Below are 19,332 nucleotides of genomic sequence, written 5' to 3' on the forward strand. Positions count from 1 at the left end.
TATTTTTTTACTAAATCATAGAAAGATTTTACACACGCACACACTACTCTCTTTATTATATATAAATAATTTTAACAATCTTCTGTTATTATGAATAATGAAATTTTATAATTAATTACAATCTAATATACAATACCTATTTTTTGTTGTTTCGTACGTTGCATTACGCGATTGTGCAAACATATCAAATTCATCGCTATCTCCTTCTTTTTTCTCCTTTTGTCTTGCATTTTTATCTACACCTTCAGCCGCATCTAATATTTAAAATACGATAGAATAGTATCAATTTTGAACAAAAGTTCATATGAACGTGATATAGAGAAAATATATGAGAAATATATAGAAATAGCACTTTTTAAAATAATATTTAACACAATTTTGCACTGTGCAATTTTACATTAGATAATACAACTTTGACTTACCGAGTTCATTCATTTGTTTTGTTAAATTATCCACATCATCAGATAAATCTATAAGTGACTCCCCTTCTCGTTTAGTAAGAGTTTGAATCGATTCAGTATTCGGTGGTTGTGCAATTGTCTGGGCTAATATAGTGCTCGCCGGTACTTGCATTTTATTCTTCGTATAACGCGTATAACGAAGAAAGAGATTATTTAATTCATCATTAATGCGTAATAGTTCTGCTGTCATTTCATCGTGGGCCAATTTACCAATTAAATCGACAACACGTTCTTGCATTGCTTTACATGTCGAATGAAGTTCCTGCAAATAATTGTTTACACATGGAATTACAACATGAAATTTATATATTGGAATTTATCAAAACAATTTCACAAAAATGAAGAAAAATCTAAAAACATGAATAAAAATGAGGCAAAACTTTATTCAATAAATTTATAGAAACTAATGAGACAAACATATAAAAGATCCCTACGTTCAATAACTCAAGATCCGCAGAATCTGGTTGTTGCTTGCAACTTTGATCTGGACTTGTAAAGTATGCCAACATTTCCGATAACACGCGCATATTTCCTTGAACAACATCAAGTTCACTTTGTAATTTGGCCAATTGCTGTTCGCTCAATTGAGTTAGCTGGCCAGACTGTGACTGTGTTTGAGAAGGTAAATGTTGCGTTCCCAAAGACGCGGGTTGTTCATTTGTAGCCAGACTTGCCGGAATTTGCTCTGTTTCAGGTACACTCTATAAAAATATTATTGACAAAAAAAAAAAATTATTTTCAGAGATACAAATGAACCAAATACGGATATAGGGATAGCGCAGATAATAGTTTCATCTCAACCGATAGCATCTTACTCTTTCCGGAGTGATAATTGGTGCCATAGCATCTAAATCAGTCATTGGAAACTGTATGCCCTTCATCTTTAATTCTTGATAAATTTGCACAACACCTTGAGTGTGTGGCTGATGACGGAATGTATCTGCCCAAGTTTGGATTAAACTTAAAACTTTCTCTTGAACTGCTGTCGGTGGTTCGTTTTTGGGACCGATTAATTTAAATAAATCTTGCACAAACTCTCTCGAACAAGCAAGAGCATGAAAACGTTTCCCACAATTTTTCACACATGTTTCCAATACCTATTATATATATATAAATTATATTATATTGCAGCCACTTGGATTAGAAATTAATAAACATAAATATGCTCATATTCGCAATATTACAGTATTTTCCTAGTGATTTGATCAAGAATACATTGCACACTTAAAAATGTAATTGTAAGTATAATAATATTGACAACTGTCAATCGACGTGGCACTATTCTCGTAAATTGTCCAAATCAAAAAGTGTCAAGTGGCACTTGATTAAAGCGGCACTTACTTATTGTATTATTGTTACAAAAATTCACGTGGCTGATGCGGCAAATACTCAATTAAAGCAAACTATTATAGATATATTCTTTGTTATACTGAACATGATTCTATATAAGCAGTATCATTATGATCTATAATACTAACGGTAAGCGTATACATGACTATGGTGTAATTTTTGCCTGCTGCCTGATTGAGTCTGCGTTTTATAGCTTTAATAGCATCTTTTGGACCATCCTCAGTTTCGTTTATAATATCACATATCTCCATATTAAGCGTCCAATTCTCACTGGGTAAGCTACCATCTGTAGCAGACTCTGAAATGACAAAAAAGAAAAAACCACACTAATGACGACTGTAGGCGACGACTACAGACGACGACCACGACAACGACGACGACGACGACGACGACGACTCGCTACGAGCGTATAGATCTGTTATTCAGAATGTTTAATATGCAACAATGCTATCGATCATAATTAAATTGATAATTAATAAAATAAAGTGAAATCGTGTTTCGAGTACGCACTTTGGAAATCCTCGTCAATTAATGGATCTCTAATAATTCTTCAAAGGAATAGAAGAGACGCGAAACACGTATACTCGATACAATTCGATACGACAATCAAAAATGAGAAATAATAAAGGGTACTTACCGATCTTTTGCCCTACTTGCGTAGAAAAGGGATTGCTTACTCCAAAAAGTGACATTTTCTCGGAGCACGGAGAACCTGCGTCGTTAACTGCCGTGTTTTCTGCCGTTCACTCTCACTCGCATACGTATATACGTATACGTGAAACGTGCCCGATAATCGCTGACAGGAATGATAATTGTCGCACACTGACAACTTGTCAATTTCGCATAAGACCGATTGACAGAATCATATGACCTATGCAATAGTAAAGGCGAATCAAGGCGATCAGAAGCGACCGAGGTAGACATCGAATCGCAGGCAATCGCAAATGTCACGAAAACGCACGGCCGCCAATCAGCGGCCAATCCCGACGATGCCACCCAATGCCACCCAATGCTGCCATTGCTGCCATTACTGCCCAATGCTGAGGCTGCGGGGTGCTACTTGGCAGTACTTGGTGCTACTACCTGCTACTATTTACTACAGGAACTCGAACACTATAGGTTACTATAGGTGTGCTATAGGTGTAAGATGTGCGCCATCGCGCATTCAAACACCGTTTTCATTGGATCTATAAGTAAAAAGTAAGAACCAATCATGTTTGATCGCTCGGCGAATGCTTAGCTGCTTTGCCTTTGCATTGCACTATTTGCACTATTTGCACTATTTGCACTTGTAACAGTTTGTACTGCAGTAGTGAGCAGCTGCAGCACCATATAGCGATACAGCAATACAGCACAATTGTATTATTGCAGTTGGCGTTGCGGTTGCGGTTGGTATGGTATACTGGTGTACCGCCTGTATCGATATATACTTGTACCCGGCACGGTGATGTGAAATGTGAATAATGCGTGATGTTACTTTACCGCATTAATTGCAAGATCGCACTAAAGCTGAAGTTTGCAATATTTTTATACAAATCATTTTGTTATGCTGTTCGACATGCTAAACAAGTTATAAAAGTTAAATCATTTTATGACCGCATAGTACTTCAGGAGACATTATTTGTACAACGATAAGAATTCAGATAAGTTTCACTCTCTCGTAACGTGAAAGGATTGTTGCATTATATCGGAGGGCAATTGCAATAATACAATTTCTCTCTGAGCGGAGCATCCCGCTTTATGGGGCTTTATTAGGTATGCAAAATTCAGATATTACTGATGTATGTATGTAAATAGGTATACAGTTATATAAGTATACCTACAATTTTATTTTGCAGTGTCAATGTAATCGAGATATATATATATATCGATCGGATCCCTTCATGACATCGGCCGAATATTTTATTAGTCTTATAACAGTAACAAGTGCAAAGAAATTAGCTACTGCGCTTGTTGTCTGTTTTATTATATATCATGGTGTCATACATCTTATTTATGGTAAATATCTGGTGGAAACATCTGCAAAGTAAATAAAAATTAACAATAGCAATAAAATTAAAAACAATTTTTGCAATGTTATATTTTTTATTTTTTAATTCTAGTGATACAAGTAATTTACTATTGGCGCATATACAAACAGATTATTAACTTCTGTCATAGGTAGCGATTCTTGCAAATGGTTATTGACAGAAGGCAGATACAAAGGAGACAAGGAATGGCAACCATACGGCTGCATGATGCACCACTATACGCAAACGTAAGATTATTTTTAATTTATTTTATAAAGAAACAGTAACTTTCATATAGAAAAAATTTACGTCAAATTTTACAGAGACAGCAGAAGATGTATGAGATATCTAGCTTTCATGGGCCACCATAATCATTTTGTATTTATCGGTGATGCTAGGGTAAGGCAATTATATAAATCATTTGTTTCGCAATTTATGGTTGATGGCAAAATATCCGATCTTACGGAGCTACCGGAAAACTCCGACTTGGGCTTTAATGATGGACAACTCAAGTTGAATGTACAATTTCTATGGAGGCCACGACTTGATAATTCTATGACAACAGATCTTAGAGGCTGGATGGTATAGTACATGTATATGTATACGTATATTATACAATAAGTAAATAGATAAATTATATAAATACATACATAAGGAGTTTGAATCAGAGGATGAAATAGTGAAATTTATATTTATCTTTGTTATAGAAGGCAAATGCACCTAGTGTAATTGTCGCAGGCTCTGCTGCAGCTGTGATTCTTGCAAATAATAATAGTGATACGCAACTTTATTCGGAATACAATACAGGTTTGATTCGACTAGTACAGCCGATAGACTTTTTGGCTAAAAAGGATTCTCAATTTCTATGGCTTTTACAAGATCCTGTACTTAAAGAAAGACTGCCCGCACAATTGTCGAGTTTAGACAATAAACAGATCAACTTGTGCAATAAAGCAGCCGAAAAGGTAACGTCGACGATATGTTTACCTGATAATATAAAGGAAAAGATAAATATTCTATAATCGCTGCATACAGATATTATCTCACAGTGAGGCTCGTATATGGCAAAGCAGCAAGTTAGTCGGTACGGGTGTTCTTGAACAAAGTCCAGATGGTTATTTAGCGAGTCCATTGTCACTTCGGCATAAAGTTCAAATACTATTAAATACATATTGCAATGATCATATGAATTTCGATGATGGCAGTTGTTGCAGTTATCCCGAACCAGCAACTACTTTACAATTGTTAACTCTATCTGCGCTTGCATTATTGTAATTGAGTATCTAATATTTTATTTGTAATTCGTTAATTCGATGATTTATTCTTCTTATGAAAACAATTTTTTTTTAAATAATCTTTTATAGCGTAACAATAGGAGGAGGTGTATGGCTGTATAGAAAATTGTACAGATATCGTTCCGAAGTATCCTATTCTCATATTACCACTGAGGAAGTAAGTGACACGGAAGAAGCAGGTACTTCGGAAGTCATTCAAATTAAGCAACCTGAGGTACAAGATTTCTACACCCTCATTACATCACTGGCTCTCTTTTCGATTATATTAGCATATTTTTACTTATGCGACAGGTAAGTAATTGCTTGCCGATGTTTGTAATCTTGTCTTATTAAATAGCTATTGCAATAGCTTTAATAATTCTCTGCTCTCTTATATCATTTTTAGAACAAATTTTTTCATGAAGGAGAATAAATATTACAGTGAATTCAGTTTTTGGCTACCACTTGGCTATATTTTAGCTCTTGGATTATTTTTCACTGAAGATCGCGAGAGAGGACCGAGAGTGTTAAATAGAGAACAAACGGATGAATGGAGAGGTTTAATGCAAGCGGTTGTGCTCATATACCATGTTACTGGTGCCAAAAATGTCTTACCGATTTATATGTATTTAAGATTGATTAATTCTGCCTACTTATTCTTGTCTGGATATGGACACTTTTATTATTTTTGGCAAACTGGCGACGTATCTCTTGTCAGATTTGCTAGAGTAAGTTAGAAAAATAAAGTTTTATAACGCAACTTAAACTTAAGTCATTAAAATCATATTTTCGTCAGTGGAATCAAATCTGTTTGTGTTTCAGGTCATGTTTCGATTAAATTTATTGACAGTATCCTTATGCCTTTGCATGAACAGACCATATCAATTTTATCACTTCGTACCATTGGTATCATTTTGGTTTTTGATAATTTACTTTCTAGCTTGGTTACCACCCAGAATATATTCTGGAAGTTTAACAGAATATGGACCGAGAGCCTTGTTATACTTTGCTCTAAAACTTTTGGGTCTTGTATCAACAATTACCGTATTATATATGTCAGAGGTAGTAAAAAAAATTTTTTTTCTGGAAAATATATTTAAAATATAACACGTTTTATTAACGCAGGTATTCTTTGAGAAAGTTTTTGTCACGAGGCCCTGGAAAGCATTATTCGTGACAACTGATGACGATATCCGTGAATGGTGGTCTCGTTGGAGAGTCGACAGATACAGCGTAGTCTGGGGCTTGACTTTCGGAGCTGGTCTTGTCGCTCTTCAGAGAATAGATCACATTCCAGGCACTGCATTGTCTTCTATACTGGCATTAATTTCCTTAATAGCGTATACTACTTTCACAATTTTGTGTCACTCTGTATCAGAATGCGAGGAAATTCATTCTTACGTTGCGTTCATTCCGGTAAACTGCTCGTTTATTATTTATCCTTTCCATCATATTATATTTTTCACCATTTCTCTTATATTTATTTTTTTTATATTGTTATTTCATTATTAATGTAATCTGTTAGATTGTAGGATATATTGCTCTTCGAAATGCATCATTGGCATTACGGGGAAAACACTCTGCACTTTTAGCTGGATTGGGTAGAATAAGTTTGGAAACTTTGGTTGCGCAAGGCCATATATGGTTGGCAGCAGATTCGCATGGAGTACTTGTACTGTTACCCAGATTCCCTGTATTAAACCTGTTGGTTACGTCATTTATTTTCATATGCGCCAGTCACGAAGTAAGAAAAACAGATTATTTCTTATATTAACTGATATTTGCAATTATAATTTTAACGATAATTAAAAAACAATTTTTTTTTCTTATTGAGATTCTTTTTTCTAGATTCATAGATTGACTCGCGTTTTGGCACCTTATGCAGTACCGAATGATTGGAAACTGGTAGCTCGCAATTTGTTGCTGTTCACAGCTGTGTTAGTACCTATCGGCATTCACGATGGAATGTTTTAAAAAATGCAAATGTCATCCTCATGCAAAATAAGTCAAAGATATTAGCAGTATTATAACATGTACGAAAGAAAATTCCATATCATAGCCCAAGTAAAGGGAAGATTAATTAAGTAAATAGATGTTACGCTTTTCTTACAACAAAATGTGATGAAAAATAAAATAAATTGCATATCATGCCTATTTAAAAAATTATCATGTGATTGTGTAAAATATTTTTCACTAGAATTATTTTCTATTCGATTAAAATCAAGTTGAAAATACAGTTATCATTTTGTCTATTCACTTGTATTTTATACTTTGCAATTTAGATTTACAATTTTAGAAATTTGATATATTTTATTATATATATTTATAAATATATATACATAGTAAAAGCAGCTCAATGAACTGGCAAATAAGTTCTATTTGATTTGTTACTTAAATTATATTTGTAATTTTATAAAAATATTTTACTAATTAAAATAACATTATCTACTAATTGTTTCCACATCATATTTTACATGGCTAGTATAGATATCATAACCTAGAGATATCGTGTTATCGTAAAGTACTCTGTATCGTGTGGGAAGGAAATAAAAGTTAATAACTTGTGCTGGAGGCCAAATAATCCATTCAGCTATATATAGTCTATGCGCTTTTTTCCTAATTTCATTCTTAAACTCTGTCAAACTGTTATTTTCCATCAAGGCCAGTGTAAAAAAAAATGTACTTATACAGAGAGGCGAGCAAATTAACTGATCAATAATCACTTTTTTTAACACTATACCAATAGTACGTCCAGCCATTCTAGTGTCTAAAAAATTATACCAGTAATGACAAACTATCCCAATAGACACGCCAGAAACAGACATATTTCTCGTTCTGGTAAAACTCCATTTATCCCATTTGCCCTAAAGAGAATATCAATATCAAAATTATCCAAATATCCTATCACTAAAGGGTACGGTTAACAAACCTTTAATATCTCATAATGTTGTTCTAAAACATCCCCTATGCCAGAAAGCGAAATCGATATCCCTATATTTGTGTACAATAAATGTTTAGGAGAGAATAAGCATTCCTTTAAGTGATTTATTCTATTAAAGGTTAGCCCCATTCCTCTTGCAATATTCATTATCTAAAAAATAAAATATCAATTAAGATTGCTAAATATGAAATATATATAAAATATATAAGCTTATTAATAAATGATAACCAACACAATCTGATTACAATAGAAATCATCTGGGTAATTATTTAGAATACCTCTCTATTAAAATCTTAATAAAAATATATATTCATTCGATGTGTTTTCACTCAAAACAAAAAAGAAATTGGCAGAAAAACGTAGCAGTTGACCTCATGAATCAAGTTATTAAGCGTTAAAGTTTGACAAGAAATCATCTCAGTTCGTACGAGTTATTGAAAATCCTTGATATCAAAAAAAAGTTGACAGCATAAGGTGCAAATTAAAAAAAAAGGCAAGATGTATAGATCGTAGGCTCCAGAAAATTTAATATTATAATGCATGGTAAAGTTCTGAAACGGCTATATAAAAAAATATTGGATTTATGTAAAAAATGTTTAAAACAAATTAGGGCTTAAGAAGAGCCATCAGAAGTTGATATTAATTTGATCTTGGGATGACCTTGGAAAGTGATTTCATTTTGCAAGGTTATTCCAAGATCAAATTAATATCCACTTCTGATAGTCTAAACTCTATTACTTTTGTTTCAAATATTTTTTACATAAATCAATATTTTTTTTTAATATTAGCCATTCCAAAATTTTTATCACGCACTATAAAAAATTAAATTTGTTTAAACCTATGATCTATGATATAAGAATATCAGGTGTATCATTGCACATAATGGCGATAGCAATTATGGAAACAATCAAATTTTGGCCTCAATGTACTTTCCTAAGTATAATACTTTTCTACGATCTTACCTTTTTTCTTTATTTACATTTTATGATGTTAACTTTTACTATTAACAATGATTTTCACTAACTTGTACAAACCGAGTCACTTGTAAGACTTTAGAGGTTAAGGCTTCTGAGTAGTTTCCGCGGTTATATTGGAATCGTGATGTCAGAAGCGAGGAATGACACGTTAATTTATGTTACGTGCCATTTGTAAATAGAGACAATTTAGAAAATTTAAATGACGAGATCACTTTAAAACATTTGTAAATATCGAACAAAACTGTCCTTTTCTTCGGTGATAGTCAGCAAATAGTGGTAAAGGACAGGTAAAACGAGCCTATAGTCGGGCAGAAACACAACTGTTGTTGATCTAACAACTGTTGAAACGAGTGAAAAATACGCTTTTACATATAAAATTCCAAGATAACTTTAATTTTCTTCAATAATTACTTATATAAGTACAAGACAAGTCACAATTTCACAATTAAGCACATAATAACGAAATGGTACGTAACATAAAATTTCGTCGTCGAAACGTTACTTTTCACGCCTAATAGTTCGACCTTTTATCGTGGTGAGACGTTGTAACACACGTTCAACTCAATTCAAGAGGCTTGTTCAGATTTCCATCTAGGTGCTCCCCAAGTGTCATGTCATCCTTGTCTAATGTACGATAAACAGCAAGGATGGAGTGATACCTGGGTGACACTCGAATGAGAATCTGAACTCAGCAAAGTAGAGTCTCTACTTCTAGAGACTCAACCTGTTCCTATTGCCTGCTTTTCACTCCGGCTTAATAATCTGGCTATTTTGCGCATCTTCATCATTGTTAGTCTATGGCCTAGTTTCCACCGAGGATTTATAACCGGAAACCGGATCAGAATGTAAGAATTAGCCAACAACCAACTACAATTGAGTATTCCCCTGTCGTTTGGCTGTAACAGGAATACTCGAGTTGGTTGGTTGTTAAGGCTTAAACACAATAGACACAGGCAACAGGGAATAACGAGCCGTCCAATCAGAGCTCTGCTATGTAAGTTCGATATTATATCCCAGAGCTCTGATTGGACGACTTGTTATTTCCTGTTATCTGTGCCTATTGTGTTAAAAGCATTCTTATTCAGTTTAAATCCTCGATTTAAATTCTCGATGGAAACTAGACTTATGTTGCAAATGTCAGTAACGTTTTTAGTTGCTATCAGCTGACTAACTGTCTAGCGGTGTTGTTTCGCGCCAACGAATCTAAACGAGAGTTAAAAAGGCGGGCTTTGGCTTTGGTAGGGTTATATTGGGGGTAACGATACGCAATACGTTGTACGTGGTACGTTTGCGAAAATAACAACTCGTTCGTGTTTGCGGTCGATCGACATACGTAAAAGAAACTATGTCGCAACCATCAGTAACGGCATACTTTAATACGCGCAAACGGCAGGGGTGCGACGAATTACGTGCCAAGTCGAAGGTTTTGCTGCTGGACCGAGATAATCAGACGCAGATGAGTATGGAGAATTTAGAGAAATCTCCGACAAATGCAGGAACTAGTCCGAAAATCGTGTTGCAGAATGCTACTACGATGTTGAAGGAAGGCGTTCGGGCTAATAAAGCGGTCCGTAACATCCAGTTCGATTCTTCGAAAACGATCCCCGAGAAAACGAATAGACCTAGAACACGAGCCACTCGCTCTCGTCCATTGCCCTCTATGGATGGAGGTCAAGTGGATATTAGAGATAGCTTTTTGAAGGTGGGCAATGATTTCTCAGAGAGAAAAAAAGTTCCCTTTGAGAAGAAAGGTACGCTTAGTCCGAAGAAGTTGCAGATACCTAAGAAGACATTGAAGAATAATGCGATGAAAGAAACTGAAAAGGAACATTCTGCCAATGGCTCTCTCACTCCATCCTTGCCAAAAAAGGATTTTCTTTCGACGATGGAGAGATTTGTAAAAAATGATAATTTAAACTTGACCGACATCAAAAACAGAATTAACAAATCTTCCAGATTGATAGAACTGAAAGCTAGAATGCAACAATTTGTCAACTATGATCTGACATTGGAGCAATTGCAAAAACAGGATGAGATTAAGAAACCTCATATGCAAAAGTTTGAGAAGGTGGAACTCGAAATACCCGTAAGGTAAAGATCTTATTTGTGAATTTAATTATCAAATGTATACATTATGTATATATATGTGTGTAGATGTCCTATCATTTTCTTTCTTTTTTTCTCCATACAAAGCCCACAAAAGACGTACAAATCCCCAATCAAAGGATTACTTACTCCAATCAAGGAAAGAGGTTTGTCAAAGACAACCAGTCCCCAGAGGCAAATTTTGTTTGAGCCTAAAGAAACAGTGTCAAGTCCAGGAAAATCCAGTCCTATTAAGGCATATCAGAAATATCTGTCAGTCGCCGAATCTGGATTAGTATTGCCATATGAGTACAGATTCCTAGCTGAAGTATTTAGATGCGTAGATACGGTAGTACCTTGTGAATCTATTAATATGTATTTTTACTTTAACTTTTACTTTGCAGACTTTAATTTTTACTTTATATCTTGTTAATTATTTTGTCGTTTAAATTTAGGTTTTCGATATAAAACATGTCAAGCAATCAATTTTGTTTCCTTTAGGTTTCAGCAATGCTGTTTAACAGAAAAGAATTGATAACATTTAATAAACTGAGACCTGCAGTTCAAGAATTGCTACGTCGTAATTTTACACAAGAGCACCTAGCTCAAATAAAAACCATTTACCCTGATGCATATGTATACCATCAAGAGAAGCATCGAAATTTTGGTTCAGTGTCCAAGCAAGAAAAATACGAATTAGTTCTAACACCTACAGTTGAAAAAATTAATGGGAGAAATACGCCTGATGCAGATAATGTATTAAAAACTGCGTCTGAAAGTAGTATGAGCCCTACCATACTGCTGGAAAGAAGGAAGAAATTTTATAATACTCTATTAGGTATTATTCTTTCTTTTCAAATGGATTTAATCATCACCAATCAAATATAACACATATATCTTCAAATTTATTGTTACAGAGAGGGTAAAGAATGAACATGAAAGATTTTTATTGACCTTTGAAACTCCGAAATTAATGAATATACCAAGAGAGAAAATAGTACGTTGGCATCCTGAATTTGATGTGGAATCTTGCAAGAAAATTGAGCAAGCTGCATTACCACAACCACCTTATGTTGAAAAACCAACTGCTAGGGATGTTCTTGGTAAGAGTTATGGCATTGACGGTAGTAATAAGAATTTTGTATGGACAAATTTTTGTTATTCTCCATTGCTATTATAAAAAAAAAAACTATTGAAACTATTATTGTAATTTATATGCCTACTACAGAAATTCATAAGCTATCAGGATAATATAAAAAATGCAGTTATATAGTTTTATTATTGTATATTAAATGCATGTATCACACTCAGTGATATAATATGGTCTTAATTTGGATGACAACTTTAAGTAGGACAAAAAATTGCACAAAAGATTGCAAAATAATAATGCGTTTGCGTAGTTGTGAAACTCGGTTTTTAGCTGTTGCAAAACTTTATTGATTAATCAGCATATAATGCAATCGGTATAAAGGTACTGCTTATGCGTAATACTTAAGCAGTTACATTATACATCCTCGCATTATGCGCTACCCAACCCAATACTTAATTAATAAATTAACTGTAGAGAATGGATTTAAAGTGTCACTTCAAAAGGATCAAGTTATTCGTAGAATACGTAGGTTTCTCTTCTTTTTTTTTAAATTAATGTGGTCTGGTAAAACACAGCTATAAGATATTTACACATGAATATTTTTTCATTCGTGTTATTTATTTTTTTACAGACAAAGCTAAATCTTTGTTTAATTGTGGTACACGTATGGAAAAGGCATTGCAAAGGCTTGCTGAAGCAAATTTAACTACTAAATCCAAATCTCCACCTTCTACACAAGATTCGACAACTCAAACAAAAGATGATATTCCAAAAGTTAACATTGCCATTGTGGACACTCCACAAAGTACGCCATCCATACAAACTGATCATTTCGCTACATTATTTAAAGGCATCCCTAAGGCTCTGCTCGAAAAGGTAAGAATAATTGCTTTGAAATAGTAGGTAGTTGACATTCCACGTTTGAGATATTTATGTTTTAAAAACTAATTACCGCTTGTTTCTTCTCCTGAACTTTCATAATTATAGGTTCGTGCTAAACAAGCAGCCAAAGCATTAGAAGCAATGACGAGAACACCAAACGCAAACAAAGAGGCTGCATTATATTCCAGACTTCCCGAATTAGCAAAGCTCATTCGCAATATTTTCGTAACAGAAAAGAAGGGCGTTTTACCACTGGAGATAGTCATACAAAAGTTAGACAATTCTTTTAGAACGAAATTAATGTTACAAGAAATGGAGGAACACATACGACAACTGTGCAAGCTTTTACCTACGTGGGCCAGTATACATAACGTACGGAAGGTGGATTATTTGAAATTAGATAAAAATGTTGAACTTGCTAAAGTGATTAATCGATTAGAAATTTTAGCCAATGATAAAGTTAAGATAGTGTCTTAATATTCCGATAAATTATATTTTGGATATCTCTGTATTTTTACCTAATAGTGAAACTACTTAAGTTTGAAGATCTTAATTTGCACATTTACATCTATATCATGATAAAAAAAGAGGACTGCATTTTATTATATGTAATTTATGACATTACCATTTGTTCTTCACGCTTCGCGAGTATTTTTAGTAAATGATATGAAACTCTGAAGTATGAAATAAAATGTAACAAATGGGAATATACATATATATGCAACATTTTATATTTTCTTTTCTTATTTTATTGCTTATATTAATAAATTATAATTACTGTATTATATATTGATTTGAGGGATTGTTTATTCAGTAAAATGCAATGATGATTAATGTGAATAATATTGTGATGTGAGACTATTTTCAAAAAAGAATATCAATATGGATTTGTTACTTAAGAAATTAGAGTAGAGTAAATTACATAAGAAGTTTGCTATATTTATTAAAACTGCTGACAATATTTGTGCATTGCCTCTGATTTTAGTGTGTATGTTTATTAATAAAGCTATTGAAAAAAATAACTTCTGGGTAAATTATGTTTATGTATATCCGATAAATTATAATTATAATAAAAATACTTACATATAGTGTATAAAATTAAATATAATCTGTATATTTATACATGCACGCTTTATACAGATTTATTTAAATGCATTTATTAATTTCACATTTAAAACTTGATAAAAAATTATATTTATAGTATTGTAGTTTGTGAAATTAATATCAAATATTTCTTAATTGATAATATATTATATCTAATTTCATCTTTTGAAAATTTTTACACATTTCAAATTGTTTCCACCAGTTTACTTTTATGATCTTTTTGATTTATGCTTGTTTACAACTTTTAAATTGAACAAATATGTATATATGTGTATGAATAAAAAAGTGTATGTGTGTGTATGCGCCTTTTGTTTAGAGGAAAAGAAAGACATAATTGTAGACGAAATATAAAAAAAACGATATCATACTAATCGCACATGTTTCCTTACTAACAAGTACAAAAACGATGAAAGATTGCTATATTGCCTGTAATTGTTAAGAAAGATTCATTATATGCGTTAATATCTTGCGATAACTTTACGACAGTTAGATGTTTATGAAACTGTTAGCTGGTGTCAGCGAATATGCACATGTATATGGGTGTAAGGTGTGTGTGTGTGTATGTGTGTGTGTGACTTGGACGATTTCTAACCTCTTCTTTCAAGTTGAGCGAATCAATTGTATTGTTGTATTTACTGTATCTCGCGACATTCATTCACAGTATACTGCACATAATTTCAAAGTTGCACTGAAAGAAATTTTTGAAATACCATGTTCCTGACAAACATACTGTTGAAAAAGGCAAAGAGCAAGTAAGTAAGGCCATCAATAAAACCGAACAACAATTTAAGGTTAGAATATGTATATTCACGAAACAAAAAAATGTCAATTTTTAGTGGGAATAATATAAAATATGTGCCATAATTTATATTTTATGAAAAAATTGATTTACTAAGTGTCAATTAAAAGATGAGATTAGACATAATATGTTAACGATTAAAAAATATTTATTAATTCTAATCTCATTATAGACATGTCTTAGTCCTTACACAGAGTGTTGTAACCGGTCATCGGTTGGTGCGTATCAGAGAAAGATTAGCTGATAAATTAGAATTTACAGCCTTTGATCCTTATAGTAAGTGATTATTTATACACACATACATATGAGATTATGTACATTAATTACAATAATAATGGAAAGAACATAATTGAATAAAATAATTATCTATATGTATACGAATGTTTAATATATTCTATAAAAACATTTACATATATTATATATTTTTCTTTAATAACAATTAATATATATGTAATTTTTAATAAATTGTTATACAATAGTATACATTAGAATGTACATTATGAAATATTATTTGATACTTGAAACTAATTTATGATTTCTTTTTGCAGTTCAAAAGGTCACGATATACAAAGAAAAGAGAAAATTATGTAGCTTATAATTTACAACTATTGTAGTGTACTTAACAATTATTATAATATTACTTGAAAAATTTCTATCTGGGATAACATGCAAAAAATATATTATCTCAAGTACAGTGTAACATCCAGTCTGATTTTTATTTATTATATTCAAATAATATAATATCAAAGTGTAACACACAATATAATAATATATTGATATGTCTCTGTGTCTAATCTATTATGAAAATATAGTTATCTGATGTTCTTTATATAAATATGATGCAAGCAGTAATAAATATAATAAACAGAAAATATCAAGCATGATACTGATACTGTATAAATAACTGTAAATAAATGAAAAAAATCATATGACAAAATATTGCTCTTGTTTGACTTTATTATATAAAAGTAAAACAATTTTGTCTTATTATTTACAGATTTGTAATTAATTATTGACTATAATTGTAAATACATAATGATTTGACATTGCCCAAAAACCCCCCCCCCCCCGCCTGAGAAGTCAAGAAGTCCCAGGTTTGACTCCTGATTGAAACAATATTTTTTGCAATAAGTTCTTTACAGATTTTTTAAATTTAGGAATATAATTTAGGAAGGATTATTAGTGTTTTCAGATTAATTGTGTTGAAAGTTGGAAAGTTATCGGCGTGCAATATTATGTCTGAAATAAATTATTTAATAAATACATAGATAATATATATAATATAATATTTGAAACATCCAACTTTGACTTAATTGACTGTCTCATAATCATTTAACATTCGAAATGCATTCAGTTTAAGATTATAATTTGACGTATTTATAAAAAAAAAAGCAAAGAAGCTTTCATCAATCTCATTTTACATATTATTGAAAACTATCAAGTAAAATAAAATGGTGAACAAATGTTTTGTCTAAGTTTCATTCGGTCATGAAAGGACAGAAAGCGAAAGAGAGGCAAACGGAGAATCGGCGAGAGACCAGCCAAGAGTCTCGACGTCGAGATTGGGGGTAGATTTCCTTTGATCCTTAACAAGGAACACAAAGTTGTATTATTTCCACCTGGGTTTCAAACGGTTCAAGATCCGCCAGGCGTGAAACACGATCCGCCCTCTCTCTCTCTCTCTCTCTTTTCATCTCTCGCCCGCTTAGACTTTTCTTTCCTTTCCTGAGATGTTGGAGACCTCTCTCTCTCTCTCATCTTCATTCCCTTCCTGTTTTTCACTCAGTTTTGATTGCGGGAGCAGCGGCAAAGTCACGCAGTTTACTGATGTTACAAATTCAATTTCTCCTTAGCTCAGATCATTGTCCACAGGAAAGGGGGGAGACCACAGAAGGGATTATATCCTGGAAAGAGAATCGTCTCTATCTTTCGCGATTGTGCGTGTGACAGCTCGTGAAGGTCGAAATCTTCACCACTTTTTTCCATCTCTCTCTTTCTCTCTCTCTCTCTCTCTCTCTCTCTCTTTCTCTTTAAAGAAAGTACTTCTTCCTGGATATGCACGCACGCACGCAGAATTACGCAAACCCACAATCGTGAGACAAGCATTTTAATCGCGCGACAAGCCAAAAAGATTATAAAACAAATCTTTCAACATGCACATTTTGAAACGTCACGTCAATTTTGTATCTCGCAGATTAATTTTTTTAGTAAATATAATAATATTAATTGTCAGCTTTTGGTATCATACGTGTAGGAGGACAATTGATCTCTAAATTAATAAGATTCACTCAAATCAAATATAAAAAGGAAGTTATTTTAATTACATCATTTATACATAAGAATGCGAGTTTATTCAGCCATTTGCTGGAAACCGCGCGACAATTCAGTTACCAATATGCATTTGATTAACTTGTACTTATACTACATAAAATTTTCGCTTTGCAAATGGAATAATCCACGCTCGTGATGCTAACAATAAGAAAAAGAGAAAAAGATTTTTTTTTTCAATACGAAAAAATGCCAGTAGAGAATTTGTGGGGAATCGTAAGAGAAGAGAAAGAAAGCGAGAAAGAGAGGCAAGTGTAAACAGATGCGGAAGGAGTCTGCTCGCTCTTTCCGAGAGCGTTTCAGTCAGTTTCAGTTGCCTCGTGCGTTCGAGGGTGTTTTTTTTTTTTTTTTTTTTTTTGCGTCCGCGCGAGTTATTCTCCGCGCTTGTTAACAGTGTGCGCGAGCCCGCTAAAGTGGTCTCACTGCTAATTAACTGCGTTATTTTTTACAACTCTCTCGCGCATTTCTATTCGTCATTGCTCTCCTCCCCTTAACCGCCGCTCTTCTCTTCGGCGCGACGCGGCGCCCACCCTGCATAACGGCGGCCGAGTTCGATATTTTCCGAGAGTGTAGTGGCTTCCTGGCTTCCGTTTTATTTATCCGCCGTGATCTTAATCACAAAAAAAAGAAAAGAGAAAGGCTTGCAACAACAGAAAATAAAAAGTTATACTTTACCCGAGTAAATATGCAAGAGTAAAGAAGAAAGTCGAATTTTTTTATATATTATTATAAATCATACTGCTTCTATAATAGTTTCAATAAAGTTTACTAAAGTTATTCACTCTTCTGTGTTATTTGCGAAAGAAGCGGCGAATGTTTCAACGTCAAGCTTGTAAATGCAGCAATTGTAATATCTTACACGCTCGCATCTATTGAAACGTTTTATTGGAAGAACAAAGAGGTATAATAATTTTAAATCCGCAAGACCCAAACGCATCGCGCGCGTAGGGATATAAGATCATACACATAAGAATATTCGACGCCTGAGTTGTAGAAGGTGCTATGTCGAGAAAAACATGAAGAAAGGTTTATGTCATTCAAGAAATGAATCATGAATGAAAAGCGGTCTATTTCGCATAAGGCGTGAAGATCGGCCTATGTCGGGACGCATACGAAGTACGGTTTATATCGAGAAAATGAGAAGAACGGTTCAAGCCGGTTCAAGTCGTATGAAATTAAAGAAGAGGTTATATAGCGCAATATATTTTCTCAATTTTATAGTGGTATGACTGAGAACAGGAATCGTCTTGATTTTCAATCCTGTTTCTCGCACTCATTTATTCATTATATTATTTAATTTTCTGTAACTAAATTTGTCTGTGTAATTTATGAAAGTAGTGAATATTGCGCTATATACAGGGTATTAGTTAAGTATGTTGCCACACTCAACAGAGCGATTCTTTAGTTTATTTCAAGTAAAAAAGTCCATATAAACATGTGTCCTAAACGGCTTAGTTTCCGAAATACAGGTGAATGTTCGCAAATGTTTGACGAAACGGTAAATTGCGTTGGAGATATCCTGGATAAATATGCCTTGCATCACGTGAGTTACCATTCGCACAACCGCAAACAAAGTGACAAAGTCAAAGTCAAAGCCTCCTAGATCACCAGACTTAAATCCTTTGGATTATTTCCTTTGGGGGCATCTGAAATCATTAGTTTATACCACCCCAATTGAGAATGAGAATGATTTGAGGAATCGAATAGTTGCTTCATGCGAGGCAATACACCTGGTATCTTTGAGCATGTACGTCAATCTTTGAGAAGAAGGCGATGGATGTATCATGGCGCAATGTGGACATTTTCAACAATTCATCTAATTGTTTTATTTCATCAGAAGAACTGAAGCCTGTTTTTTTTTTCTGTTTTTCACTACTTTTTGACTAGTTCAAGCTGTATTTCTCTCTCTTTCAAATAAACAGATTATTACTACACGTTTAAATTTTTTTATTTCGGAAACTAAGCCGTTTAGAACACATGTTTATATGGACTTTTTTACTTAAAATAAACCAAAGAATCGCTCTGTTGAGTA

The 19,332-nt window shown here is 33.3% G+C and overlaps 5 protein-coding genes across 10 annotated transcripts in view; 3 read left to right on the top strand and 2 right to left on the bottom strand.

The window, feature by feature from the left end:
* LOC108748071 (TOM1-like protein 2) overlaps positions 1-2,757 on the bottom strand; it is a 5,095-nt gene extending 2,338 nt beyond the window's left edge. For 2 of the 4 annotated variants that reach the window (XM_018486065.1, XM_018486062.1), the window contains exons 1-6: positions 2,449-2,757; positions 1,940-2,109; positions 1,277-1,558; positions 896-1,162; positions 423-723; positions 137-254 (exon numbers count right to left, since the gene is read on the bottom strand). In XM_018486065.1, the coding sequence (XP_018341567.1) occupies positions 137-254; positions 423-723; positions 896-1,162; positions 1,277-1,558; positions 1,940-2,109; positions 2,449-2,503 (1,193 nt within the window). In that variant the 5' untranslated portion in view covers positions 2,504-2,757. The remainder of the gene's footprint in view (positions 1-136; positions 255-422; positions 724-895; positions 1,163-1,276; positions 1,559-1,939; positions 2,110-2,448) is intronic. The other 2 variants (XM_018486064.1, XM_018486061.1) reach the window with 1 other exon arrangement.
* Positions 2,758-3,209: 452 nt separating this feature from the next.
* LOC108748072 (CAS1 domain-containing protein 1) lies at positions 3,210-7,239 on the top strand. Its single transcript, XM_018486066.1, has 12 exons — positions 3,210-3,566; positions 3,650-3,809; positions 3,972-4,068; positions 4,144-4,402; positions 4,528-4,785; positions 4,856-5,091; positions 5,185-5,406; positions 5,501-5,822; positions 5,917-6,156; positions 6,220-6,510; positions 6,620-6,838; positions 6,943-7,239. The coding sequence occupies exons 2-12, from the start codon at positions 3,695-3,697 to the stop codon at positions 7,066-7,068; spliced, it is 2,385 nt and encodes a 794-aa protein (XP_018341568.1). The 5' UTR covers positions 3,210-3,566; positions 3,650-3,694; the 3' UTR covers positions 7,069-7,239.
* LOC108748073 (mpv17-like protein 2) lies at positions 3,757-8,356 on the bottom strand. 3 transcript variants are annotated; one of them, XM_018486067.1, is made up of 4 exons: positions 8,268-8,356; positions 8,024-8,185; positions 7,818-7,958; positions 3,757-3,830 (listed from the first exon to the last, which is right to left on the bottom strand). In XM_018486067.1, exons 2-4 carry the CDS (start codon positions 8,180-8,182, stop codon positions 3,801-3,803), a joined length of 330 nt encoding a protein of 109 aa, XP_018341569.1. In that variant the 5' UTR covers positions 8,183-8,185; positions 8,268-8,356; the 3' UTR covers positions 3,757-3,800. The 3 variants fall into 3 exon arrangements, with proteins under 3 accessions (XP_018341569.1, XP_018341571.1, XP_018341570.1); XM_018486069.1 differs by lacking the exon at positions 3,757-3,830 and adding an exon at positions 6,721-6,796 and having other exon boundaries at positions 8,268-8,355; XM_018486068.1 differs by lacking the exon at positions 3,757-3,830 and adding an exon at positions 6,988-7,039.
* Positions 8,357-10,187: 1,831 nt separating this feature from the next.
* On the top strand, positions 10,188-13,651 carry LOC108747994 (DNA replication factor Cdt1). Its single transcript, XM_018485936.1, has 6 exons — positions 10,188-11,103; positions 11,206-11,446; positions 11,599-11,935; positions 12,015-12,200; positions 12,819-13,063; positions 13,175-13,651. Exons 1-6 carry the CDS (start codon positions 10,358-10,360, stop codon positions 13,544-13,546), a joined length of 2,127 nt encoding a protein of 708 aa, XP_018341438.1. The 5' UTR covers positions 10,188-10,357; the 3' UTR covers positions 13,547-13,651.
* A 1,233-nt stretch (positions 13,652-14,884) lies between these two features.
* Positions 14,885-15,721, top strand: LOC108748026 (39S ribosomal protein L33, mitochondrial). Its single transcript, XM_018485975.1, has 3 exons — positions 14,885-14,925; positions 15,145-15,248; positions 15,521-15,721. Exons 1-3 carry the CDS (start codon positions 14,885-14,887, stop codon positions 15,568-15,570), a joined length of 195 nt encoding a protein of 64 aa, XP_018341477.1. The 3' UTR covers positions 15,571-15,721.
* Positions 15,722-19,332: the final 3,611 nt, after the last annotated feature.

This window comes from Trachymyrmex septentrionalis, unplaced genomic scaffold, assembly GCF_001594115.1.
Source record: "Trachymyrmex septentrionalis isolate Tsep2-gDNA-1 unplaced genomic scaffold, Tsep1.0 scaffold21, whole genome shotgun sequence".
NCBI classification, from domain to species: domain Eukaryota; kingdom Metazoa; phylum Arthropoda; class Insecta; order Hymenoptera; family Formicidae; genus Trachymyrmex; species Trachymyrmex septentrionalis.